General features: G+C 48.0%; 2 protein-coding genes across 5 annotated transcripts; one reads left to right on the top strand and one right to left on the bottom strand.

Annotated features, from left to right (window-relative positions):
• Positions 1-563: 563 nt before the first annotated feature.
• Positions 564-22971, bottom strand: tfb1m (transcription factor B1, mitochondrial). Of its 3 annotated transcripts, XM_040199130.2 has the most exons (9): positions 22899-22971; positions 21945-22271; positions 21058-21204; positions 20339-20490; positions 20023-20131; positions 19789-19940; positions 19559-19678; positions 2225-2352; positions 564-1425 (listed from the first exon to the last, which is right to left on the bottom strand). In XM_040199130.2, exons 3-9 carry the CDS (start codon positions 21191-21193, stop codon positions 1155-1157), a joined length of 1068 nt encoding a protein of 355 aa, XP_040055064.2. In that variant the 5' UTR covers positions 21194-21204; positions 21945-22271; positions 22899-22971; the 3' UTR covers positions 564-1154. The 3 variants fall into 3 exon arrangements, with proteins under 3 accessions (XP_040055064.2, XP_040055063.2, XP_040055065.2); XM_040199129.2 differs by lacking the exon at positions 22899-22971 and having other exon boundaries at positions 22188-22415; XM_040199131.2 differs by lacking the exon at positions 22899-22971 and having other exon boundaries at positions 21970-22194.
• Positions 8908-13943, top strand: LOC120832671 (claudin-20). 2 transcript variants are annotated; one of them, XM_040199132.2, is made up of 2 exons: positions 8908-9231; positions 9883-13943. In XM_040199132.2, exon 2 carries the CDS (start codon positions 10059-10061, stop codon positions 10782-10784), a length of 726 nt encoding a protein of 241 aa, XP_040055066.1. In that variant the 5' UTR covers positions 8908-9231; positions 9883-10058; the 3' UTR covers positions 10785-13943. The 2 variants fall into 2 exon arrangements, with proteins under 2 accessions (XP_040055066.1, XP_077945638.1); XM_078089512.1 differs by having other exon boundaries at positions 8909-9231; positions 9641-13943.
• Positions 22972-24866: the final 1895 nt, after the last annotated feature.

The following is a 24866-nucleotide window of genomic DNA, read 5'->3' as shown; positions in this document are numbered from 1 at the left end:
TTTAAAATTGTTTTTTTCAACATGCTATACTATGACCTATTTTATAGCCAATTTCTGATTCAATCACGGGTTTTAGGAAGGCTTTGCATGATGAAATCTTGTCAGATGAACACTTTTATATGAAGTTCTACATTTGTGGAGATAATCAGAAGTTGGCTCATTACAATATGTGACGTTTCGATACATAACTTCCTGGTTTAAACTATCGAGAGATTTGCAAATACTTTATACACAACTCATGTGTCTTTCCCCTTATCCCCGATGTTGGTTCTCGCCGTCTGATCTCTCCCCACGTGTGCCCAATGTGTCTGTGTTGCAAAACACTCCCAAAATACGAGCTTATCATGCCGCAAAGCCACTGTGTGTTTCTTCAGGCTCACGGCGCCTTGATGACTCACAGCTGCCATCGTGGATCAGAGCCCTGATTGTGGTTGGAGGTTAACACCGACCGATCATCCTAACCGAGCGGCTTCTCCCTCCTGCAACCGAACCTCGGCCCGCCATCTGCCACACCGGCGGGAAACGCCCCCGTCACGTTCTGTTTAAGCTTTCAAAAAGGATTATTTAAAATTGCAACACTTTTATTGACATGAAACATTGAACGACTACATCGTGCTTAACACGCATCTCATGAATGTTGTATGACATCAGTGACATTTTTAGTCCACCAAAGGGACTTTCACAATATAAATATTGGCATTGAGAGTGGATTCCTTTTAATGTTGAGAAATTCCAATCGCTTACCTCCTCCCAAGGGACTTAAGCAATTCACTACGTGGAGAAGGGAAAACGGCCCGGATACAGTGCTGCCATGTTGTTCCCATTTTCTAAATCACCCTGAAAACACTGACGGTTATTTCAGGTCCCACAGGACAAAATGTTATGCAAGTGGATCTGAAGTGAAAAAAAATTAGGACAAAAAAAGACGCTCACTCTTTAAGACCTACTGTGGGCGACTAGCAGGCTTTCCTTAGTCTCTCCTTTGAGTCGTCCCCTCCTGGAGCTGATCTAACCCATCCACGCTCTTTATGTGCCTCGTGGTTCTTGAGTCTTTCCCAGCATTTCAAGGCTTTTTAAAAATGCACGCATGTGTGCCAGCTTGAAATGTGAAGAAAAGGAGCACTGTGGGCTTTTCTTCCTGTACTTTAATTTATTTAGCAGGGTTGTCGGGGTACGCCGGTTGGCTTGTCCGGAGATGTGTCCGCTATTTTCTTGATTTTCCTGGCGAGGTTCTTCACTCGGAGCTCCTCTCTGAACTCGTAGCTGAGGAGACTGGCTTCCTGTGTGCACAGATGAGCGTAGGCATCCGCCAGGGCCCTGAACTGGGGTATGGTGAGTTCTGTGGGCCGCAGAACGGGGTCCACGTCTGCTTTCCGCATCATCTCCTGCGTCAGCTCCACGCGACACGCCTCAGGAAACAGCTTTCTGAAAGGTGAGAAAACATGAGGAAATAATGGGAAAGAGTCCGGCACTCGGTTCACTTTGATATCTCGGCGATCGTGCAAGAATAATGGCGCTGTAGCGTTTCAAGAGTAAGAAAATGATCCCTCAGCAGTGGTTCAAATCTGTGAAATGAATTGAAAATCCCACAAAAGGCATAATAAAGGACTGTAGATACTCACATGGAGTCATTAAGACCGCAGCCACCATTGAAATGTTACATTGTTCCTTTAAAACTCCCCAAATATTCAATATAGACGTGCGATCATTTGTTCCTAAAACCGCTTCCCTCCTTCTCTGCAGGCTGGTGAGTAACAGCTAATTCCACACACCACGCAGAACCTTTTCAGGCGCTTCAGTGCCGGTGCCTCCTCTCCAATTTGGTGCCACCGCCGCAGTTACATAAAATACGCTGCCTCCTCTCTCTCTCTCTCTATCTGCCACCTCACTGACTCATAATTGCTGCTCTCTTTCGCACAACCAGAGTCCTTTTGTTATCTGTGCCCACGTAGCCTTTTAGGAGCGGGGGCGATGGGCGGCGTGCGGGTTCTATTAACCGCGCTCCGAGCGGGCTCCGATCAGCAGACTTGTCCGGGGAACAAAAAGCCTCAAAATATGTGGATTTATTTGTCAAGAGTTTGGTGTGTGTGTGTGTGTGTGTGAGACAGAGAACGCGGCAAATCCAAAAACATTCTAACTAATACAGAGATGAAGACGCAGCTGTCCCTGAGCAGGGGCGGGAACGAGACCAGCGGCTGGATGCTCGTTGTGTAACTGTGCTTACTCTACTCCTTTATGGCAGTGCTTCCTGCGGAACTGGAAAACGTTCCTGACGACTTTCTCCACCAGCTTGAAGGGCTGCTGGATCTGGGCCTGAACCAGAGGGGTGAAGTGAACTACTCCCACGTCCACCTACACACAGACACACACAGACAGACGGAGAGAGCGAGAGATTCCTTTAAACTAGTTTGCAATGGAGAAAGTGGCGAGGAGAATGCAAAGTGTAAAACACTGGAAATGGAAAGATGGATAAAAAGAAAGGAGAGGGGGGAAGGGATCAATACCCTGGGATAGAAGGCAGAAAAATAAGATGACGCAGCATCGCTGGCTGACAAGCCGGCTCCAGTTGCCACAGTAACACCAGCGCGATGGACCATGGACGCCGAGCCTCTCTCGCTCTCTCTTTCTTAATACCTGGCTGCCTCACTGTAGCGTTCTTCTCTTCACCCCACTGCCTTATTGTCTATCCGGCGCCACCATGTCCGCTACAAGGGGAGCCGGCGTAGCATGAACACATACGGATCCGGTGATGGGAGCGTTAGGCAGTCACGCGGCTCACGCTCCCGCTTTATGGGGGACGCGAGTCCCATGAAAGGAAGGTCGTTTCAGACCGAACGTGAAATATTTGTGTCGAAAAAAAAGAAATCACTGAGGCATCTTTATGAGACATTCATCCTACACAAAATCCTCCATTTTTCCCCCTAATACAGCCGTTTAGTTTTTTATGCGAACTACAAATACCAATAAAAACAAGCCAGCGAATAAAGTAACGACTCTTGCGCACCAAGCAATAGATTTCTTGTCTCAAATCAATGTCGTCTTTGATAACGAAAAGAAAAAAATACATAAATGCAACAAGCAGAGACAAGTTGAACGTCCTCTTAAGGGTGACAAGGGCGAAACAGCAGCACATAGAAGCAGAATAGTGCGTTCCTGTGTGCATAATATCACGTATATCTCTGAATTTTGGACGGAGACAATTACAGACCGAGGGCTGAGTGCCTGCCGCTTGGCTGTGTATGATGGAGTGTGTGTGTGTGTGTGTGTGTGTGTGAGAGAGCGGACTATCACAGGCATTGTTTCTAAAAGCTTTTAAAAATAGAAATTCGAGGAAGCTTCAAATTATTTGGTAGACGTCGGCTCATATTATCTTATAAGCAGCAGCGGCGGCCTGTGAGCTCACTGCCTTTGCTTGAGAGTATTCTAAGCTGACCATTATAAATTGGCCATGAGGCTTTGTACTGACCAGGAACCGCATCACAATTAACACATCGGCTACACGCGAGTCCAACCAGTGCAAAGAAGGTCAGCGTTTACCCTTTTCTAGAGATTAGTGTTTGTTTATAGCAAACCCAACTCACGAACCAATGATTGGGAGACCGGGCCAAACTTTAGATTGCTGGCATGCAGGGAACGCGAATAATCATGTCGGCTTTGTTGTAAAAGGTCTGAAAATGAAGAATTGCCAGCAAATATTTCACACTTTCCTCATGCAGATGCTTCATTTTGACGACACTGTAACGGTAAAGCAACAATCTGCTGATCTCCGGGCTTCCAGAATAACACGGCAACTACCGTTGTACCGATTGGTCCCCCGGTACCCCTGGTTGTAAACCCCTGAACCAGATTAGAGGACATGTGGTGGTGCTAACCTTAGCTCGTGTTCCTCAGTCCTAAGCTGACTTGACACATTGTTGAAGTAGTCGTGGCAGACTGTCTAAATCTTGTTGACAGTCAACGCATACACTGCACATCCACACGTTCCCTCCTCACTCTATTGCCAGTTGCCCCTTTAAGGTTCATCTACTCTCTTAATATTCTGAGCGCCATGATGGGGTCAAAAGAACTATAACACATCAAAAGAAGACCTTTTCTGAAAGTTTGAATCTGTGCATTTGCACACAAATTCATCATCTTCCAAGAGCGTTTCACATTGTGCCGTTCAGTCCTGCAAGATAGAGCTTAAGGGGAAACTGCACAACCAGAGGGATCCTCTACTGTGTGCGGACCAATGGCAGAGCCGGCAGAGCCGCGTGTCCTCCCATAGATGGGAATAGCTTTGCTTCCCTAGTGAGGCGCCGTACTTTGTCTGGCTGAGCACAACGGGGCTCCGAGGGAAAACCTCTGCAGTGTTATTCTAAATAATAATACCGTTCATTGTCCTTAAGTGCTTTTTGCCTTTGAGTGCTTTTCATGACACTGAAAGACTATTTATATAGCGAGCAAAAATGATGAGAAACGTCTACATAAAAGTAGCCCACGTGTCCATGTGAATGCAAGAGAAGTTGAGATCTGCAATGTGGGCCGGCGCGTTTCAAGGAGAAACACGGAGGTTCCGTCCTGCACACGTGCAGCCGTGTAACCGAGAGGAAACAGAAGTCGTTTAAGTGTTAACTTGAGATTTAAAAGGCAAATTGAGCATGTACCAACACATACCAGCGGACTTATTTCTCTGTGTTAGACATGCCAACACATACGTACACTGAACTAACTTGAGGGGACATCGGCTCAACAGCCCTCCCGTTTAAACTGATACGCCCCGCGGGGCTCCTCGGGCCTCCTCGGAGAATGTATTTCTGGATTGCGTGACTCACTCACAGCTGCCGTTTGCTTTCTTGGGCAGGGGGGGCGGGCTGGCGTCGATAATTAGGGAAGGAAAAACCTAAGTGGTCCAAAGACCCGTGAAGGATTTCTAATGAGCGTTTTGGATTCCCCTCCTCTCTGTGAGCAGCGGCGGTACCACTCGGGAGCCCTTGTAAAGCGCAGCGCTATCTCTGATCTGATCTATAGATCCCCGGGCTCCCGAGCGTCCCGCCGCGGTGGCGCTTAAAAGGGACGTTTTTTTTCCGGGTCACAACGACGGTTTGTCTCAACAACCCCCCGAAGGCCATTTGCAACAATAGATTGCAAAGCTGGAAAGCTAAAAACTCTCGTTCCCAGCGTTAGATGGCCTCACATCAGGGCTGTTGACTGACGCCTGGTTTCATTTTAATGTTGATTTTTGACAATGACTCCTTGGTTTCTGTAGTGTCGATAGGGGGTTGGGGTTTGGGGGTTAGGGTTGCAGGTGTTGTCAAAGGCATTGAGAGCCTGGGTTTGCAACATTTGGTTACCACCAAAGTGCGTTACCACAATCCACCCCTCTGCCTTTCACATCAACGTGTTTGAATTGTGATTGAGATTTTATATCTGTATTTTGGTGTCTTGATGTGCAAGAGATCGGACCACAATCTGCGCTAAAAAGGAAATGTCTTTAATTTCAGTTTCTGCTGGAATAATTGGGCCATTTGTATTCTGCCCTTCGTGATTTAAGATGGAGCAAGTGCAGACGTCGATATGGGGACTATACAGGCAGCAGCATTTCAGCCATCATCTTGTCCAAGTCACTTTGCTGCTATGATTTATGTATGGCCTTGCTGCACGGCTTCAATAGCGCCACCGGAATACAGCTCGCTCCCTGCCATTAATCCTTCCCCTGATAACCTCAACATGCAAGGAAACTCTGTCCTAAATCACGCGCCGTCGCCTGGGTGCTCCATTGAGATGCTATGAACATGCCTTCACTCCCATCGACCCCCCCCCCTCCCCCGACCAGCCCTCCCCCCAAACACCTTTGAAATGCTTTGCATCTGCTGGGAGATCCTGAACTGGGGCAGCAGACTGACTTATTGACCCTCTTCAACAACCTTAATACCCCCCTTAAATCCCTCCACCCCGCCCATTCATTGCTCAATCAATGCTCTTATGGTAATTATTTAGGCAAGCCATCATATCTAGCAGGAGAAACGTGTGAATCATAACGTAATTTGGCCTCTTAATTAGATTTTTATGTAGGGATCATTACTCAGGCTTATGAAAGTGATTGCTCAGGCTCAAATCTGGCTAATTTGATTGGATCTTTAGAAGATACTTTAAACATTTGCAGAGACTTTGAATCGGCTTCCTACCTTATGCACGCTGTACTGCATAACCTGATGAACCAGCACATCCACGGTAGAAATAAGCTAGTTTATATTCCCCCTGGTAGATAGAAGAGTGCAAAATATGGGACGACTCCATCCAAAAGTCCCAACGTCTGCTTTCGCCTGCAATTCAAGACCTTTAGTGCAATAGTCCCACATCTATATTACTAGTGAGTTACCATATTTCATGGGTTTGACCTTCCCCCAGCAGGGTACTCCATTACTGTTCGGCAGCTTCTCTTTCCACATTTCCACCTCCAACGCCTCTTTCTTGGCGAGCTCTCGCCCAATGGGGTGTGAGCAGTAATTTGTCATGTCCCTCTAAGCGTAACCAAGACGAGATGGCAGGGGCCCTGGGGCACCGGCCACTGCGCTACCTGAACCACCAATACGTGCGCTTACATAATGGCAGGTTCTGACAAAAAAAAAAAAAAAAAAAAAGCCATATACAGCCGGGAATACAAGAGAGAAAAAGCTCACGGCGTTCCTGCTAAGGGGGAAGAGCTGCATTAATCATGACAATACCTTGAGAGGACAACCTCCATTTCATCAGTGGAGGGAGACTCGCCTCTCGGAGAGGAGAAGGCAGCAGTCGATGCCGCTGAATCTACAAGGCTGATGTTGCTGGAGAGGTTCGGGGAGAAAGGGCTTTGGCGTGTTTCCCATTAAATGTCCCACGGCGTGCAAACCGGTCGCTGAGGACCGTAGCCATGGTCTTTGACAAGGTCAGCTCCTTGGACGGACTCTTTTGTCTAAGAAAAGCTTGAACTTTTCACACGAATCTGACGGTTGTGCGTTCACCATTGTTCCCTTGGGACTCGGCCCCAATAAAAGTTAGCCGAGGAGACCCGTTAATCAGGCCGGGCCATTTGCAGAATGTCACAATCCTTTTGCCCGGGACAGGTTTCCACGCATTATCTGTGGTGAATCTGTGCCCTGGTCCAGCTTCACGACATCACAGCTATCACACAACAGACCGCCTTTGCAAGACGAGTACAAAAAAAACCCAATTACACAAGGGAGGACATAAAAGGGGAAAATGCAAATGGGGACGATAAAAGCCCCTCGTGCGGGCAAAAGGAGCACGGCCGGTCCGGCTGTGCTTCTGAGCGATGCTGCAGGAAGGCTAAAGAGGTCTGCTGCGAGGTGATAAAATAAAAATAAAACAGGGGGACCACGCTTATAATGGGCTGCGATATCTTCACACATCACAGCGTCACACATCTGCACTCACGGGGCTTATGTTAACTGCGTTTCGCTCTTATTTTTCCATTTTTTTCTCTCCTTTTATCCACTCACCCTATAAAATATTTGTTTATTTATCTCACTCCCCGCAGAACAACACTTGGGTCGCACATGCCATTCCGTAGTGCGTCTGTGGGAAAACTGGAAGGTTTCTCCTGCTGCTGCTGCTGCTGCGTCCCTCAAGGAGCCCGGAGAACGTAGTGTTGAAGGTCGACACCGACACACTGGAGGTAATGTGGTTTGCATCGCCCACACAGCCTCATTTTAAGAGGAGGGCCTCTTAGGAGGGGGCCGGGGGGGTAAAGGGATGAATGGAGAAAGCTTTGGCCCATATTAAACAAACAGATCAATAGCTAAACAAATCAATTGCAACCAGCCCATCTACATGTAACGGACACACATCACCGTGGTCACTGGCTGGTCGTTACACTGTAAGAGGAGGGTGGGCGGGATTATTTCTGGCAGGCTGGTTCTTTTTTGCTGATTTGCCGAGGCAGCAAAATAACAACACGCATCTGCGTTTCCAAGGGTATCACGTCTATTAGTCCAATCAGATTTTTTTTCTTCTCTCCCCTCGCTCTCCCATTTTGCCCTCTTTGTCATTCATGAACCAAGGCCACCCGAGACACTCCCTCCCTTGTTGTGTGTCCTCTACACAGAGGCGAGGGAAGACGGGGTAGCAGCTGTGAGTTTTAGGCTCCAGCCGACGGATGCCCGACGAAGACGATGCCCCAGGGAGGGTCAGTTTGGGCCTGGAGGGGTAACCGTGCGCCTCTGAGCAAACACATAACCAAAACAAAGCTTCGTACTGCACAACGACCATCTCATCTGGAATCTACAGAAACAAATAATAATTTGTAGCCTCGATCCGTTCAAGCAACAAAGCCCATTCCGTAATCCATATTATGAATAATGTGCTCGTTCCGTCATTAATCAAAGTTTTAACTCCATGGGACTTTTTAAACAATTATTCAAGTATTCTGTTCTTTTCACAAAATACATCAAGCTGAATAAAGAATATTCAAAAAATAATTATATATAATCAGTAGACGACTGTGGAGATTAGCGTTTGGTTTGCTCACATACATGAAATAGATGAAACAATAAAAACAGAAAAATATAAATCCCATTACTATATTTTAGTTATCCAATCCCAGAATAGTGTGGAAATAAAAATGTCCTTCTGGGATTTGTAATAATTGAATTATTATAATGTTTCTTTAGATGTTAAAATGTGTGGAAAAACAAACACGTTTAGAAGGAAGCAATGTTAGGCGTTTTGTAGCGTGGATGAACTGAATGAAAATTTCGAATTTGAAATCGAATTAATTTAATTCATCTTAATCTTAGCCGATTATTCTGATCATTTACGACCCGAGTGTTTCCTCTCAGCGGGACGTCAGTAGCAGTCGGGAGGAATACAGCTTCCTTCAGCCGTTTATAAAGTTGTTGTTGTGAGGCAGAGACCGCTTTTCTCATTCACACACAAACAGGGGGAGGGAGGAGGGAGCGCGCGCGCAAGAGAGAGCGAGCGAGCGAGCGAGGGGGCGCGCGCGCAAGAGGAGAGAGAGAGACAGCGAGAGGGAGAGAGGGAGAGAGCTCTGTGCGGTCGACGGAGCAGGGATGTCCTCTCCCACCCTGCCGCCGAGGACATGGATGGCTCGAATGGACCCGTAACCCGGGCTGAATCGTCCCCGCTCGCGCCCTCGCCGGCCGGCCGTCTCTCCGCGCGCCACTCTGCGTGTTTGCGGGATTCACTGCGAACAACGTGACGCGCGCGCGCTCCAGCTCTGCGCCAGCCGGGGTAAGCGATCATTCCAACACCGCTCTTCGGGCTATTTTTTAAATATGAATTTTTGCCCCCCTCCCCTCCTCCCAATCTTCTTGGATTGTAAAAAGAAAAAAAAAATCAATCTTCATTCGGAGATGAAACGGAAAATGCGACAGCTGGGAAGTAAAACGAAATGAGAAGGAAAAAGAACTGGTGAAGTTTAATTCTAACGGCAGATGCAATTGAGTCAAACTGTTTTTGTTGTCTTTTTACCTCGTGATACCTGTCTGACTGTCAGAAATATTGGCGCAATAAATAACAAGGCAAACGGCAGTGGCATTAAAGTGGTAGTATATGAGTCGGGTGAGGGCACTGCGTCTTTAAGTCCACATCGCTATTGAACCAATACCCCCCAAACTCATTTCTCCCTCTCCAATAACAGCTCCACGGGGCTCCCGTAAAAGAGGAGGAGGAGAAAGGCAGCACGTAGAAAATGCACACGTGCACGCCAACCCTCGGCGTTTGGCTTACCTTCATCCCAGTCGGCCGGAGCCACGCTGCCCTTTGTTTCCAGCCAGAAAAGTCTGTGCTTGTGTCGGGCTGAGCGAAGGAAGGAGGCAGCGCGTGGGGACCCGCTCACTTCCATCCCTCATTTGTCTCTCTGTCTGTCTCTCTCTCCTCCAGTCCGGTGGAGCCGCGGCTGAAGAACTGGGGATTTGATTGGCAGCCGGTACACCGCTGAGGCGGCGGGGGTCGACGTGCCTGGCCGGCGCTGGGTGAATGCTGCCTGGCGAGGGCAGGCGCTGACGCGGCAGCGGCATCCACTTGGGGGGGAAATTTTTTTTTATTTAAAAAGGAGCATGGCATCCACGGGCATGCAGATATTTGGATTCGTCCTTGCCCTGTTGGGCATCATGGGCGCCATGGTGGCCACGCTGCTGCCCAACTGGAAGGTCAGCGCGGACGTGGGCTCCAACATCATCACAGCGATCTCCCAGATGCAGGGTCTGTGGATGGACTGCACGTGGTACAGCACGGGCATGTTCAGCTGCACGCTGAAGTACTCCGTGCTCTCGCTGCCCGCGTACCTGCAGACCGCCCGCACCACCATGGTGCTCTGCTGCGTGATGGCCGCCATGGGCCTCTGCCTCGCGTCCCTGGGACTGAAGTGCACGCGCTGGGGAGGGGGGCGGCGTTCCAAGCGGCACGCCGCCATCGCCAGCGGAGGCTGCTTCGTCGCCGCCGGCTTCCTGTGTCTGGTGCCGGCTTCCTGGTTCACCAACGAGGTCATCACCAACTTCCTGGACTCCTCTGTGCCCGAGAGCAACAAGTTTGAGCCCGGGGGTGCCGTGTACGTGGCCTTCGTTTCAGCGGGGTTCCTCTTCGTCGGGGGGTCCATCTTCTGTATGTCCTGCTCGGGTAAAAGGCACGGCCCCCAAGACATGATCCTGCTCCCTCCCCCGGACAAATTGCTGCTCCAGCAGCAGCAGCAGCAACAGCTGCTCCAGCAGGAGCTCCAGCACCAGTACTGCTCGCTCTCCCCATTAGACAACAAGACCGGCTACAGCCTGCAGGACTACGTGTAATAAACGGCTACAAGGGGACAAGCCTGGGGGGACGCCGTCGCGGCTTATGCTACACACTGAGCTCCACTCCAGATGGAGGTGGAGGGGAAAAAGGAGAGGGGAGGGCAAACGACTTTGAATTCATTTCCCCTTCCCCTCGATCTTGCTCTTCCTTCCCTTTGGTCTTTTGCAAGCACAAGCAGCGGAGGTAAATTCCCTCGGCGTCGCCGTGGATCAAACTGAACTGAATGTGTGAGGAGCCGGGACGAGGTGCTGCAGCATCGGAGGACGCCGCTAACCAAATGCAGACCTCCTTCGCCGGTAAACCACAGAAAAACGCTCCCCAGGGAATGGATTAAGCAAATAAGGAAGCCTTCCGTGTAGATACATTTTTTTTTATTATTATTTCCCCCTTCGCCAAAGGTTTGAATTGAAAGAAAAGAAGCAATCATTTAGCTGCTATTTACAATCTGTCTGTGTCCACTCAATTGACGAAAACAGGCAGTATAACGCCTGAGGAACCTTTCCATAGCGAGCCATTGTAGTTTTTACTAGAATGCTGCGACTGATCGAAAGCATATTTTTGTTAGCTACTAGAATGACGTTGATATTTTGCCTCTAAAGCATGCTGTGTGGAGCCTGCCTGTGTACCGATACAGCGGCATGCCTGGTTAAAAAAGACTGAGACATAGCCACAAAATGCCTGTGCCTGAAAAGCTGTAGAAACATTACCCTGCTGCAAGTGTTCAGAGAGGACTGTCAAGAGGAGCAAACGGGGGGGGGGGGGGGCGACTGCCGGGCAGGAATTCAGACAGAAAACGCAGACAAAAACAGTTGCCTGCTTGTCTCTCTGCGGGTGAATATGCGAGAGAGATGCGGAGGAATTGATAAGAGGGAGATTCAATGAAGAAGCAGAGTGCAGTATCTGATCTGTGCTGCTTTATTTATTTCTACCAAGACAAAAAAAACAAAAAACCACACACTGGCTGTGAGTAGCAGCCGCCCCTCCAAACCCACCTACCCATTTCTGCCCGCCCGCCCTCAGACATGCACATCCCCCCCCCTCACGCTCTTCTGTGTGTGTGTGTCTGCACACCGTAAACAATCGCCGGCTTTTCACATGTGCTTTTCACTTCTGTCATCCTCCTCCGCACTGCCATGGAAACGGAATTCGGCATTCAAATATCCGTATTGTGTGCGGCTGTGTGCATGTCAGTCAGGGATTTTAAGTTGTTTTAAGGAGTGTGGGGAAGGAGGATGCGGGGGGGGGGGCATCTTTTTCCCCTTGGCATGGATCCAGAAGCTTTAAATCAGAGCTCGCACTGCTCTCATTAATCCTCTTTATTAGCCTGTTGCGTGGTCAGAGGTAAAACAAAATTTAAAAAAAAGGCCCTCTTTGCTTCCCACTCCGATAGTTCCACCATGCGAGTAATCTCCCAGGGATGAACGGATGCTTAATGGCGCAGAGACGAGGCAGAAAAGGAAGAAGCTTCTTGAGTCACGCTGTTGTGGCGGGCAGCTAAAAAAGGTTTGAGTCATTCTCCATATGTGACTTGTTTTCCAAGTGCGTCAGCAGTGCGCATATGCTCCCGGTGTGCACCTGCAGAAGGTCTCACTGTCTTAAACTGCAGCCACTTGACCATGCCGCCATTCCTCCGTTTCCTATCAGTCACTCTACCATCACCCACCCCCCCCCCCTCGCGCTTCGCCCCCCCCACTGTCCTGCTTTTGTCTCATTGATGTCACACAGATGCGATTGCTGAGAAGAGAAAGCTAATGCATGCTGAAGGCACGCATGCACACAAACATACCCCCCCCCCCACCCCATCCTACTCTGGTGTCGGTGGCGCCGTCAGACATCAGGGCGTCTGCTCTTTGCCGAGGGAAGGAAGGGGGTGACGAGGGGGGTCTCGAGGTTTTTCCCGGTGCTTGAGACGGGCCGAGAGGCAGCGATGTATAGTGCCTGCACATTCTCTCCTTCTCTCTCACATAAGCATGCAGACTCCTGGGGGAGGAGCAGATGGCCGAGCCCAGCTCGCCACCTGCAGGCCGCTGACGGGCACGCCGCGGGCCCCTTCGCCACCGGCCCTGCCAGCGCTCTAGGGCCAGGTTTCTACCCCCCCCCCTCCGCCGACTCAGCCATCTTGCCCACCACATAGCCGACGGAACTGGCCTCCTGACAATAACTCACTGCCCAGGCACCATAACCAATGCAATAAACGAAGAAGAATGTGCCATGTGATCAACCAATACCGACACGTTATGTGTTTTGAGAATGTGCCAAATCTTTTCACGAGGACACATTTTAATACTATCTGGAGTTCTTTCTGTTTATTTTTTTATTGGGTTGTTTGTACGTGAATTATACATCAACAAATGTTTCACGGATTTGTGATTTGTTCTGCCAGACGAAGTCTCAAGTCAACTAGATGCTTGTGTTCAGTCCAGTGAAGCTTTCGAGGGTTATTTTAAATCCTCTTTACTCTTAATTTCCCAAAGCACAGCAGGACTTTATAGGGGTGAGTGTTTCATTGAGGAGTATTGAGTGCGGTATTTTCTAAATGTTCTTATGTTTGCGTTTCATTAATTCCGGTTCACTTTGAGTCCACGACAACAGAACCCGAGCGTCCCGGCTTTCACCGGGTTTCATTTCTCAGAGGGATCACGATTCCCTCAGATTGTTTCAGTATTAAATACAATTTCATCTTCATACCATATCTTCTTTATAAGAAGACAACTCGATGCACTTTTACTTGTGTTACTTTGTTTGAAAAGGCTGAGCATTCCAAGCACCCCGGACCAGTACAAACACACAAACTACTGGCAAAAAAATAAGTGGTTTCTCTGATGATCAGCAAGAAAATAGGAGCTAGAGATTTCTCTTTTTTTGTGGCTGTGCAATCGGATCATCAGCACGCAAATTCATCAGCTTATAAGTGGCCAGAGTGCAAAGTGACTAGGTCCTAAAAGTCTAAAGAGTTAACACTCTCCTGCGTATACTGTAACAAGACGTTTATAATTTTGATAACTGCAGCTTATTTTTGTGGATGCTTTAGCACTTCTTACTTTGCCAGAGCATATTTGTGATGATTAGTAGTTCACAAGTTCTGATACAGTGGTCTCAATGTGCTTGTGCAAGTAGTTCTATTTTTTACCAATAAAACTATTTTGTGAAAGCAACGTGGGTGTCGTCTCGTGAGCTCGTGCTTGTCGCGGCGATGAGGACGGACGCGGCTTTCAGCTTCCTGCCAAGCCTGCAGCTTGTGTTGGAGCGGACGAGCTGTGCCGGGCGCCGCCGACCGGCTGCTCGCACGCAGAACCCGGGAGACACGCCGTGCAAATCACCAACCTGACTGCGCTAAGCGCTCATAAGATTGTTAGCCGCGCAAAGACATTTCTCCGTAGTTTGAACCGTCAGAGAGGAAACGATCCGTCGATTCATTGATTTGTGGACCAACAGAAAATTGAGTTGCGGATACTTTGATAATCAATTATTGTTCATTCTGCTTCCAGCTACTTAATGGTGATTATACTTTTCTTTTATGTAATCGTAAATTGAATGCCTGTGGAAAATACTTGTCGGATTACCAGATAATGAAAATATTAATTACCCGCTTAGCACATTTTAGTCTCATTACAAATACTTTATAGCTTTCAAAAGACTTATTATCAATACCAGTATCTGCTTAGAGGATCCAGTCAGTCTTAATACACACAATAAAGAAACTTACCAAGGGAAATTAGATATAAGTAAGGCTAATTTAACGCACTCTTAACGTACAATAAAAAAAAGTTGCACAACTTGCTAAATTTCAATTAAAACTGGTTTCAGAAAACTTCCCGCTTTAATATCTTTGTCACATTCCGTAGCCCGTACACTTCGCTTACTTTCTATTTACTTTTCACGTGAATCGGGGCCCTCGTTACAGCTGATTGGAGTGAAAACGCGCTTTCCTGAAACAAACATGGAATATTCACAGCTCCCTCGCAGTCTCCCGCTCCGCTTGGTTACGCAACAAGAGCGCAGATCAAATAACCGCTCGTCTCGTGGGGAAAACGCTAATAAGATCTGCTCCTCCGTGTGTTTAACCTACATTTCCCATCAAAGGCTCTCACCCCGAGTTGCCGCTATGACAGATCTGGAATGTGAAGGGAGGTGAGCGCTTGTCAACGCCGGGGATTAATCACGCGTCAGGCTTCCCTGTGAAGTCCACCGCCTCAAGTCAGATCCGCAGGTCACCCTCGCCGACCTTGTTGACCGGCGAGCGACCTTTCCCGAGATCAACCGCGGCGAGAGAGCCGGAGGCGGACGCGAGGGCCCCCCCCCCCCGAGGCGGATGCGAGAGAGCGCTGAGGAACTGCCGGGCCACCAAACGCCGCGCTGCTGGAATGCACAGCGAGCGGCCGTGAGCCGCCGAGCACGCGAGGGTCCATCTCGGGGATGTTACGTGGCCATCGAGGCCGAAGGGAGAACGACCTTCCTTTGTCGCCTTTCCACCGGTGGACGAGGGGGAGGAGGGTAACGGGGGGGAGTAACAGCAACGACCTTGGCCGAGCAGTTAACTGCTGAGAAAGGCAGAAAGAGCGACGCAGACGACAAAGGAGCGCTTGTAGGAAAACAATACACTGTGACAGCTCAAAAGGAAGCCCTTTAATATTTCAGCTTTCACTGGGAGGATCCTGGGAGCTGAAGGTGAGGGGGGCTAAATGACTGAGAAGGCGCGCGCACACACAAGGTTTTTGGCAAACAATGGCTGTCTGCCTGGAGCTGATCCATGAGGTTTGTGTTGTGGTTTGTATTGTGTAGTGTCCCAGGGGAGAAGCGGTGTATTAGCGAAGGCAGAGGCGCGCTTTCACGCCCGGATACAGAAAAAAGGAAGAAATCGAGAACTACGATAGATTTTTTTTACTCTGAGCCTTCAAATAAGAGCTGATTGGCTTCCATTGGGTTGAGGCTTTTGCAAACACATTTTAAACCAGCTTCATTTGTTATCCTCACATCTTCGCACCACCAGCAAGTTCATTATTTAAAGCCGACCTTCCTCCTTTGGGACGCAGCCAGGTGTTTTAGCCTTATTCTTCATAATGCCGACATATTCTCCTGGCCTGCTTACTTAACTAAACAGAGCTGAATTTTTTTTTTTTACTGAACGCTGACTGAGCGAACCAGGCCCGGTTCTTTGTTAGGCGGAGCAGTAGATCTCTGGAGATGTTCACAATCCAACTCTGCCAACCTCGGCATTTTGTTTAAAAGGGAAACAGGAAGAGGAGGAGGAGGAGAGTATTCAGGCTCTGTGATGTATTGAGACAAAGCCCTGCGGGCGTTTACCGCCAAGTCATTGAAATAACTTTCGCGCGATCCTCCCCGTACCGCGTTTGACCCCGTTTGCGAGATAGAAACGGGCTCGGATGAGTAGTGTGCGTGCAGGTGGGAAAGCGGCCGGCGCTCCTCCTCTTGAGTGGACTCTCACCGGGGTCACCGAGGAGGTATCCGTCACCGCCGTACACCGAAACCGCCCGGAACTTTAAGGGACATACTTGTACGGATTAACAGCCGCTGAAACTGAGGATATTACTTTTTAATTATTGAAGACGTACTTCATCTGTGGGACTTTTACAGCCGGTTGTCTCGCCCGGCGACAACGGATGCTTCAACGCGACCAACTGGCCCCGCGGTCTTGGTCGACGATTGAGTACCAGACAGACGTCCGGGTGGCTCTCGTCCCGTGAGGCTCGGTCAGCTGAGCGTCCATTACTCAGAGCGACCGGCCCCCCAGACAACCATCTGATAGAGGTATTTTTTCATATCCCACCGTGGTTTCGGTCGGTTTCCATGCATACTTTATTCCTATCTACATTCCCCAGCTTTCTCAAACTCATTTTCTTTTACCGAAAAAATGTTATCTCTGTCCTTGACGATTTCTTCTCAATGTCTCCTCTTCTTCCTCACAGCACAGTGGTCGCCGCCATGGTGGCTCTACAGCAGAGACAGCAGGTTGCTCGTGACCGGAGCACGTATTGTCCGACTCAAAGACCTGCATGTGACGGACACGAGTTGATTTTAATCGCATTCGGCTCTGGAAGCAGAAAGGCAGGGAGAGAGCGACGAGCCAGTCACGACACACACACACACACACTTCTCTTTCTCTGCGTAAAGAGGCAGCGAAGATGAAAATGGATGACTGAGCGCGGCGGACGCAGGACGCAGATGCAACTCCGGCACTCCTCGACCTCTGGCCGGAATACAAATGAGAGATGTGTATAATGACTAAAAGCAACCGCAGAGAAGCCGATTATTTCCTCTGTGCAACACTTAAAGACACCTTCCAGATAAACGCACAGCTGTGACCGACAGGAAGACGTCCTCAACCCGTCCGTCCGACCGTGAGAACCAACGGGACGGCAGTGACTAATGAGGAGTGGTAGGCAGGTGTGATCCGCAAGGAGAAGGGGGGGCCCATCCGCCCGCCGCAGTCAATATGGGCCCCCGGCAGCCGCTGATTTAAAATGGATTCAAACATTTCCCTGCTCATTATCCTATTCGCTCACACTGGTTCTATAGGTTCAACCGACCAATCAAACCCCCCCTCGCCCGGCTTTTAACTGAAGCTATTTTCTCATCATGGTTATTTGGGACGGACCAGTAATGTCATTGTCCTTCCGTCGCTCTTTCTGTGTTTTGATTACACAGAATTAAACCGGTTGAACCGCGATATGTGCGGTGCGTCACCTGCAGCCGCATATCCTGTTTGCTGGAGTGTGAGACACTCGTCCTTTGGTGATGCGGGAGGAGGACAGCTGAGAGCCAGTGGCATTTCGCACAAGCGTTCAGAAATAACTCATCGATACGTGACCCGGTGGCCCCCCCCCGGGTTCCAGACCGGCCATGACTCACGCTCGTCCCCCCCCCCCCCCCCCCCCCCCCCGCGGAACGGGGAGCCTCAGGTTTGGGCACACACGCGCCGGAAGCGGGGCACAAAGAAAAGACACAATCCCGTCAAGCTTCGTTAACACAACCAGTGATCCCCCATCTGCAGTGGAAACTAGAGAATACAAACACTGAGCTGATTTATTGGCTGTAAGTATGAGACACACACACACACACACACACACACACACACTCCCCAAAAATGACACACGATGCAGTAACCAAGGGAGACAGGCAGAAAGAGAGGGGAGCAGAGGGAGAACGTGTGTTACTCCTCTATTATGATGAACTTCTGCCCACAAAGGGGTTATAACGTTTACTCCAATTCTCTCATATTAAATGTATTATGGAATTATATAACTTGTGTATATCAACAGATAACTACACACATTGTACAGTGCAGTTGTGACAATATTCTTCCATACAACATATCGGTCGGCTCTGCAGACAAACCACTGCTTTAGCTGCGTGTCACAACTTCAACCCCCACCAGCCGTTAATGTCGTCCCATCGATCAGGCGGGACGTTTTTATGCTTCATGCAATTTAGTGTAATTACGCTGGTGTGGACCAGTAAACAATATGGACCCATAGAGGGTTTTGTGAATTATACCACATGACATAGTAGTAAACAGGGGCCTGCACAGTGCAGAGTGTATCATGGCATTTACATACTGGCTGTGCTCTCTGATCTTTCATGAGGACACCGGCAGCAGGAGGCCTGCTCATCAAACCGACATCATCTCTCCTAATGATATTCGTTTGACCAAGTGCCCATTAAAACATTTCGTGGGGGGGTGTGCGTGCGTGCGGGGGGGCGGCCGATTCATCTGCAGTGAACACACGCCCGGGCACTCCGAGACCACATACATGTTAACGCGTGGGACACACAGTCCAGCATGCTGAAATCCATTAAGCTGCCTTTTTTCGTCATGCACATAAAAGTAAGACTTTTAAGAGTAAAAAAAAAAAGAAAAGCACTGAAAGGCTGCCGATGGTGATAAAATAATCATTGGCAGCCATCTCTTCTAAGAGAATGAACAATCAGCCCTGGTCCCATTCACTCCGCTGCGTTTTACGCCACACAGGAGATTAAATATTGACCAATAGTGGGTCTTCTAAAGAGCCACGACATCTTCAGGGGACCAACAGTCCATCTCTGACATCAACCCAACACCTATCCTTTAATTCAGGAAAAGAACAACAGGGTCTCATTTGTACAAAGATGTGCTGGGAGTTGTTTGCCTGTAATCTCCAAGTCCATCTCGGCAGAGCTGTCTATTAACCAACGCTGATGTTTCAAATCATGCAGCGGTACTTATATTTTCTTAATGTCCCCCCCCAGTCCTACTTTTAATCCTTACCCCCTAAAAACTTTGCATTTTACATGTTACGTAAGAGCAGACGTCTTTCTTTCCCCACTGAGGCACGCGGGCTAGAAGACGCAGAGCGAAAAATGGTCCCAAAAAAGAACCAGGGCCCTCATTATAAGCAGCAGTGTGATCGTGCTACGTCTCAAATACCCAGCAGGCATCATTACAACCTAGAAAGGGTCCAGAGAAAGAACAGAGACAACATCCGTTCAACACTGTCTTAATGAAGCCTTAAAGCAAGAGGAGAAGGAAGGGGGGAGGGGGGAGGCGGGGGGAGGGTGCCAATGGTGACACGGTGAGGGACTCTGGCTGGGGCAGAGCCGGGGAGACGTGAGCAGATTGAGGCCTCGTAGGTCAAGAACTGCGACATAATAACGTGTGCATCTGCCCGTCACTGATTCCATACTGCCGCTTACGGTTGAAATTGCCTTTTTCTCGGCATGGCAGGATTACATTTAGAGATATTAAGGAACCATCATCAAAGTGTAACCCTACCTCCGGTTTAGGGACGAAGGCCCTCCCGGGGATGGTGAAGCAGTTGCGGACCGTGCAGAGATTCTGAGCCATGATGGACAGTCGGCTCCTCTGTTTGCTGCCCGTGCTGGCTGTCAACCTCTGGATGGGGTGGAGGACACACACAAGTTAGTAAGACAAATTCCACAGGACCAGCTTAGTGGTATATATTTCTATATATGGAACAAATTTAGGCCCCGATCTTCACGCACCTCTGCCACCTCTTTCTGGAAGGTGAGCGTGAGCCGTGTGCGTCCGTAGACAAAGGGCCCCGTCCTGTCGGCCATGTTCTCCAGCCACTTAATGATGAGGGCGGTTGCCACGCTGAAGGGGAGGTTCCCGATGATGTGGAGGTTTGGTGGATCTGTGGAGCCACACTTGCACAGGTCAACCGCATGTGACGACGCGCGACGCCTGCAACGGCATTCACGGGTTCCGGTTCGCACCTTCCTCCCAGGGCTTGGTGACATTTTCTGGGAATCCTCGGTCCATCCTGTAGGTGAGTATATCACCGTGGACGATCCTCAACCTTCCTGGTGCCGCCTCAGACAACAGCTGAGGAAATGGAGGTGACATTAAATGAGAAAAATGGTGTTCCCGGGCCTCTAAATAATCTTCAGTCACTCCGCAGGTGGCTAATGATGCTGAGGTGGATTGAACGGCAAATGAGAGCTGACAGCGTAGGAGCTTTTTCTGCCGAGTGACCCAATAACCTTGATAACATTGTGTAAAAGCCTGTATCGGTGTGGCTGTTCAATTTACCTTGAGCCCTGGGATGAAGCGTGTATCCTTCTCCACCACAAGCACATCTGACACCCCGGAATTGAGTATGGAGCGGGTGAGGCCACCGGGACCAGGACCCACCTCACACACATGTGCATCCCTCAAGCTGCCCGCCTGACGCACGATTTTGTCTAAAACGATGGAAAATGAATCAACAACTCAATGGAGAAATTTCATCAATATTTTTGCGTACACTGAAGGTAGTTACTTAGTTTAACTAATGTGCCACATAAATAACACTGTACACTCTAATCAAATGTCTTCATTAGAGTCTGGGGTGTATAAATTGAGATTAATAGTGTGATGTTACAATATCCGTCTGCGTCTTTGTGATGAAGAGGAGGTGCATTAATCTAACAGTCACCTTGTCCAAGGACAAGAGAGCAGATCAAACCTGCACTGCATCACTGATAATTACATTAAGGCTCGAGCTCTGCAAGGGCTGTAAACAATTGACTCGCTCCATTCACAGCAGAAGGAGATCTACTCAACCTCGACCGAACAGAAAACCCTGTCGGTTTCAATGCCTTGAAACAAGGTGAGGTGGAGCTGTGCAATCGAGTGCTCGGACAAAAAAAAGCAGCAGGTACTGGTGCACCAAAGGCGGAGCATAGGAAAAGAGAAAGGATTGCTTTGGCAAGGTGAACACGTCTTTCCCGTGCAGAGCTCAACTGAAAGGAAGAGTGAGAGCGGCTGACCCGTGAGCCTCAAATCCAACAGGAAGTTCTGGGACAGCTGCTTCTCAGCTCGCAGGTTGTACAGCTTTATGAGCTCGCCCACAGTAGGCAGGGGAGGCAGACGGAAAGACGCCAGTTTCCCCGAGGCGGCCATCATTCCGGTGAACGCTGCGGAAGAAAAGAATAACAAAAAGGTGATTGATCGGCTTCCTCTGCAGCAGAGCGGCTCCGGAGCCGAGAGCCGCACAAAACCTGGAAAGGGCAACATGTGAGGCATTGATTGTAATGATAACCTCTCAGTAATAGCTTTTGAAAGAGTCTGTGAAAATGATGTTAGGTTGAGGGAGAGGAGGGGGGGGGTAATCGAATCACAGACAGGCCAGGTGCTCACAGGTAAGTATTTCATTATATTCTCCAACCTTTCAAATTAAAATGTTTTCAACCACAAACATCCTGCAAAGGACATCGGACGTGAAACAACACAGGGCAATTCTGGCAAAATTGTCAAGTACTGATTACTGAGGTTGACTTTAAAAGGTTATGGTGTCTGATCATAAGAGCTCGTGCGCCACCTAGTGGCGTTAAAACAGAAGACTAAATGAGCAACATGAGGACACAAACTCTGGTGTTTGGAGGAAGACTTATTCTCTGTCGTTTCTTCTACTTAAATCAACCCTCATCCCACACCACTTGTTTAAGGAGATGTTCAGGCTGCCCCCCCCCCGTGACCCCTACCCACTAAACCACCAATGGGAGCAGCACTGGTCGAGTTTATCATAAAACCACATTCACTCAACATTATGAAAACACGTGTGTGTGTTTAGCTAGTTACTTTAAGGCAATGGCCCCCCGAGGAATCTGCAGCTACGTTAAACCCCAACATTCTTCTGAAGAAGAAGTGAAATCACCTCAAACTGGAGTAATTCACTTTACATTTAAGTTGAGGGCAGCCGGAGCTTCACACGGTCGTTAGCATCGCGGCTAAAGTCAACATATTGGGTCTTATGCAGTTAGAAGAACGCGAGGCTGTTAATTCAAGCAGAATAATTCTGTTGTTTTTCCATTAAACAAGAAGAGGTACGACTGAGCTCTCTACAAACGGAACATTAGAAGGACAGACAGCTAAGAACGCTTAAATCCACGTTTCTCACCGGTGCCGTTTTCCTCCCGTACGTTTCCTCCTCCGTCACCCAACCCGACGTGTGAGTATCCAATCACTACGCGCCAATTCCAATCTAAACCAATCAAAAAGAAGAAGGCGGGGTTTGGCTGTGCCCTTGAAAAAAAACGTGTTTTGTTGATGTAATTACGCGTCAAAGCCAAAAGAGGGCAGCGAATTCAATGGCGATGGACTTCATTAAACTACAACACGTAGTATCGGTTGATGATCAGAGTTCTAAATCAGTTACTTACGTGATCATCAATAACTCATAGTTTTCCCTTTGTAAATGCTGCATGGATGTGAAATAGAATTACCTATTGAAAATTCTGCTATCCTTGAGCAATTAAGCAACCCGCCCCCCCCTCGCCTCTCACTCACCCAGTCTTCTAAAAATCGTTTTAACGTTTCAATCATTTCTTTTACGTATTTACAACATATGCTCCGCAGTTTAAAGTGATTAGCAGCCCACTTGCTTCGTGTCCGTTGCAGAGAAGAAGTTTCTTCTATGAGTGTTTTGTCATGCTGTATGATACACAGCTGTTGTTTGGATTGAACCCCCCCCCCCATCCGAGGCCCTGAGGTCTCCCGTCTCTGCTAACGACCCACGCCGGGTCACGGGCGCCGTAGCTTAAGATGGAAATGACCTTCTCCTCCAGGGTTTGGCTGATGAGTGGCTGCTTTGTTTCCCGCGGTGGCTGACCTTGGGAGAGAGCTTCAGGCCATTAAGATGGTCTACAGCTCTGGAGAGGCGTCTCCAAAGTCACCCTGTTGACAGTTAATTGGATGCGTGGGAATCACAGCAATCAGACTATTGATGTAATCGAAAAAATAATAAAGATATGAACACAAGATTAATCAACTCAAATATAAAACAGTTCCCAGGCCCCTTGCTGTGGCTACTTTTTCCATTGGCAATTGCATTGAATGAAATCATGCCTTGGAGTGAACTTTATTCTAGCAGAAGAAAAATATATGACCCCAGAACAAAAGGAGCCAAGATCATATTCAGCCGCTCCCCCCAAGGGACTACTTCAAACTGGATCATGCATGATATCAAAATGTTTGCTCGACTTCTCTTCATTAAAGTGTATTAGACACAGGTTGTACAATTGCATAATTGCGGTAATGCATAGACTAATATTGTCAAAGGAACAGTTACTAACTTAGACTCATGTGTTCCTGTTGTCTCAGAAGCGAGAGAAAAGCTCGGCTTAGTTTTCAGAGTCTCTTCCTCCATGCAAACTGTAGTGTGTGATCAGCAAAGACAGGAAATGAAACATACGTAATTAACATTTCTGAGATGGTAAGTCATCTTTTTAACTGAAACATCAGACAGAAAACGGGAAAAAGACAGGAAAAAAAGTATATAATTTTCAAGCCAACTTAGGAGAGCAGACTTACATCAATAAAGACGGAAACCACAAGAGATGATATGTCCTGTAGTATGTTAAACAATAACTTCTGTTTTGATGAGAATTCAAAGTTCAGTATTATGCTCTTGTATTTTACTGGATCTGCTATTTATGCTGTAACAAGTTCAACAGGGTTAGCTGCCCAAAAAGTGAAACCAGATGTTTATACCCAAAACAATTTGAGTTACTGAGTTTATGTATTTACTATGGCCGTATTATATTACAATTAAGGAAAAACAACAATAGTAATAGTAAATTAGCCACATTGTGTGTTCTAATCAAGTAGAAAAGTAGTTTGAATTGGATTATTTTACAGTAATCTCTTGGATTTAAATCCAGATGTTGTGGGATGAACACAAGAAGTGCTTGTTGAGAACAGTTTCACTTGAACTACAATGTAGTATAGTCCATTTGATTATTTTTATTGGTACAGAATTATGTACATTCATCACTTTGGACAGGGAACCATTACTGTGTTTGGAGGTGGAAAATTTAAACACCAATTAGACATTCCTTTCTGTCAACCGTAACAAAAAATCCTATGGCGTGGCACCACATAAAAGAAGTTGCGGTACTTAGTCATTAAAATTCTTGTGGTAATCACTGTTTTCCTGTGATACATGCGTTGTTGGTATTTTTGTGGTACTCTGAGCATTGTTGGACTTCTTAAGAAAAAGAACTACAAGACTCCTTTTTTTTCTGTGGCACAAATAATCTGACATGAGTCTGACGTTGTAGGCGAGTAAGTGTGGAGATAACCAATAACAGGAAATTATACAATCCTGTCACTCAAATAATGGAGGGTTGTTTTCCTCAAAGCACCCTGGGGACCACTACGGGTGATATTAATACCAAAACAAATAGTTTAACGATTGAGAAATGGACAAATGTGCTTTCATTCCCTTAGCGAGGTCATACAAAGGATGGCGCTGTCCTGTCTGTCCAGTAAGCATGTAGCAAGACGCAGCGGCTAGTTAGCTTACGTTAGCATACAGACTGGAAAAAGGAGAAAATCGCTTGCTCCGTCTAACTACCAGCTCATGCAAAGCTCACTAATTTAAACGTTGTGTTTTGCTTGTCTAATTCCACACAAAAACTGTAAAAACAATATTTTATATTTTTTGTTTTCTGGACAGGAGCGGAAACCTCCTGGTAGACTGACAACTGCCGAGCTAGCTGATTTCCTGAAGGTTCCCAGAAAGGTTCACCAAAGCCCTTTAACTCCAGTTAACACATCCATAACTCTTTCTTTTCTT

The sequence above is a fragment of the Gasterosteus aculeatus genome, chromosome 15 (assembly GCF_964276395.1).
Source record: "Gasterosteus aculeatus chromosome 15, fGasAcu3.hap1.1, whole genome shotgun sequence".
Classification (NCBI taxonomy): domain Eukaryota; kingdom Metazoa; phylum Chordata; class Actinopteri; order Perciformes; family Gasterosteidae; genus Gasterosteus; species Gasterosteus aculeatus.
This window is presented reverse-complemented; position numbering and strand designations above follow the sequence as displayed.

What these genes read in the sequence shown, in the direction of transcription:
- LOC120832671 (XM_040199132.2), top strand. Translation starts at nt 10,059, where the DNA reads ATGGCATCCACGGGCATGCAGATATTTGGATTCGTCCTTGCCCTGTTG.
- tfb1m (XM_040199130.2), bottom strand. Translation starts at nt 21,193, where the DNA reads ATGATGGCCGCCTCGGGGAAACTGGCGTCTTTCCGTCTGCCTCCCCTG. An exon ending in GTTGGATTTGAGGCTCACGG is followed by an intron (nt 20,491 to 21,057) that starts GTCAGCCGCTCT and finishes CCATCGTTTTAG; the next exon opens with ACAAAATCGTGCGTCAGGCG. An exon ending in CCTTCGTCCCTAAACCGGAG is followed by an intron (nt 2,353 to 19,558) that starts GTAGGGTTACAC and finishes GTCTGTGTGTAG; the next exon opens with GTGGACGTGGGAGTAGTTCA.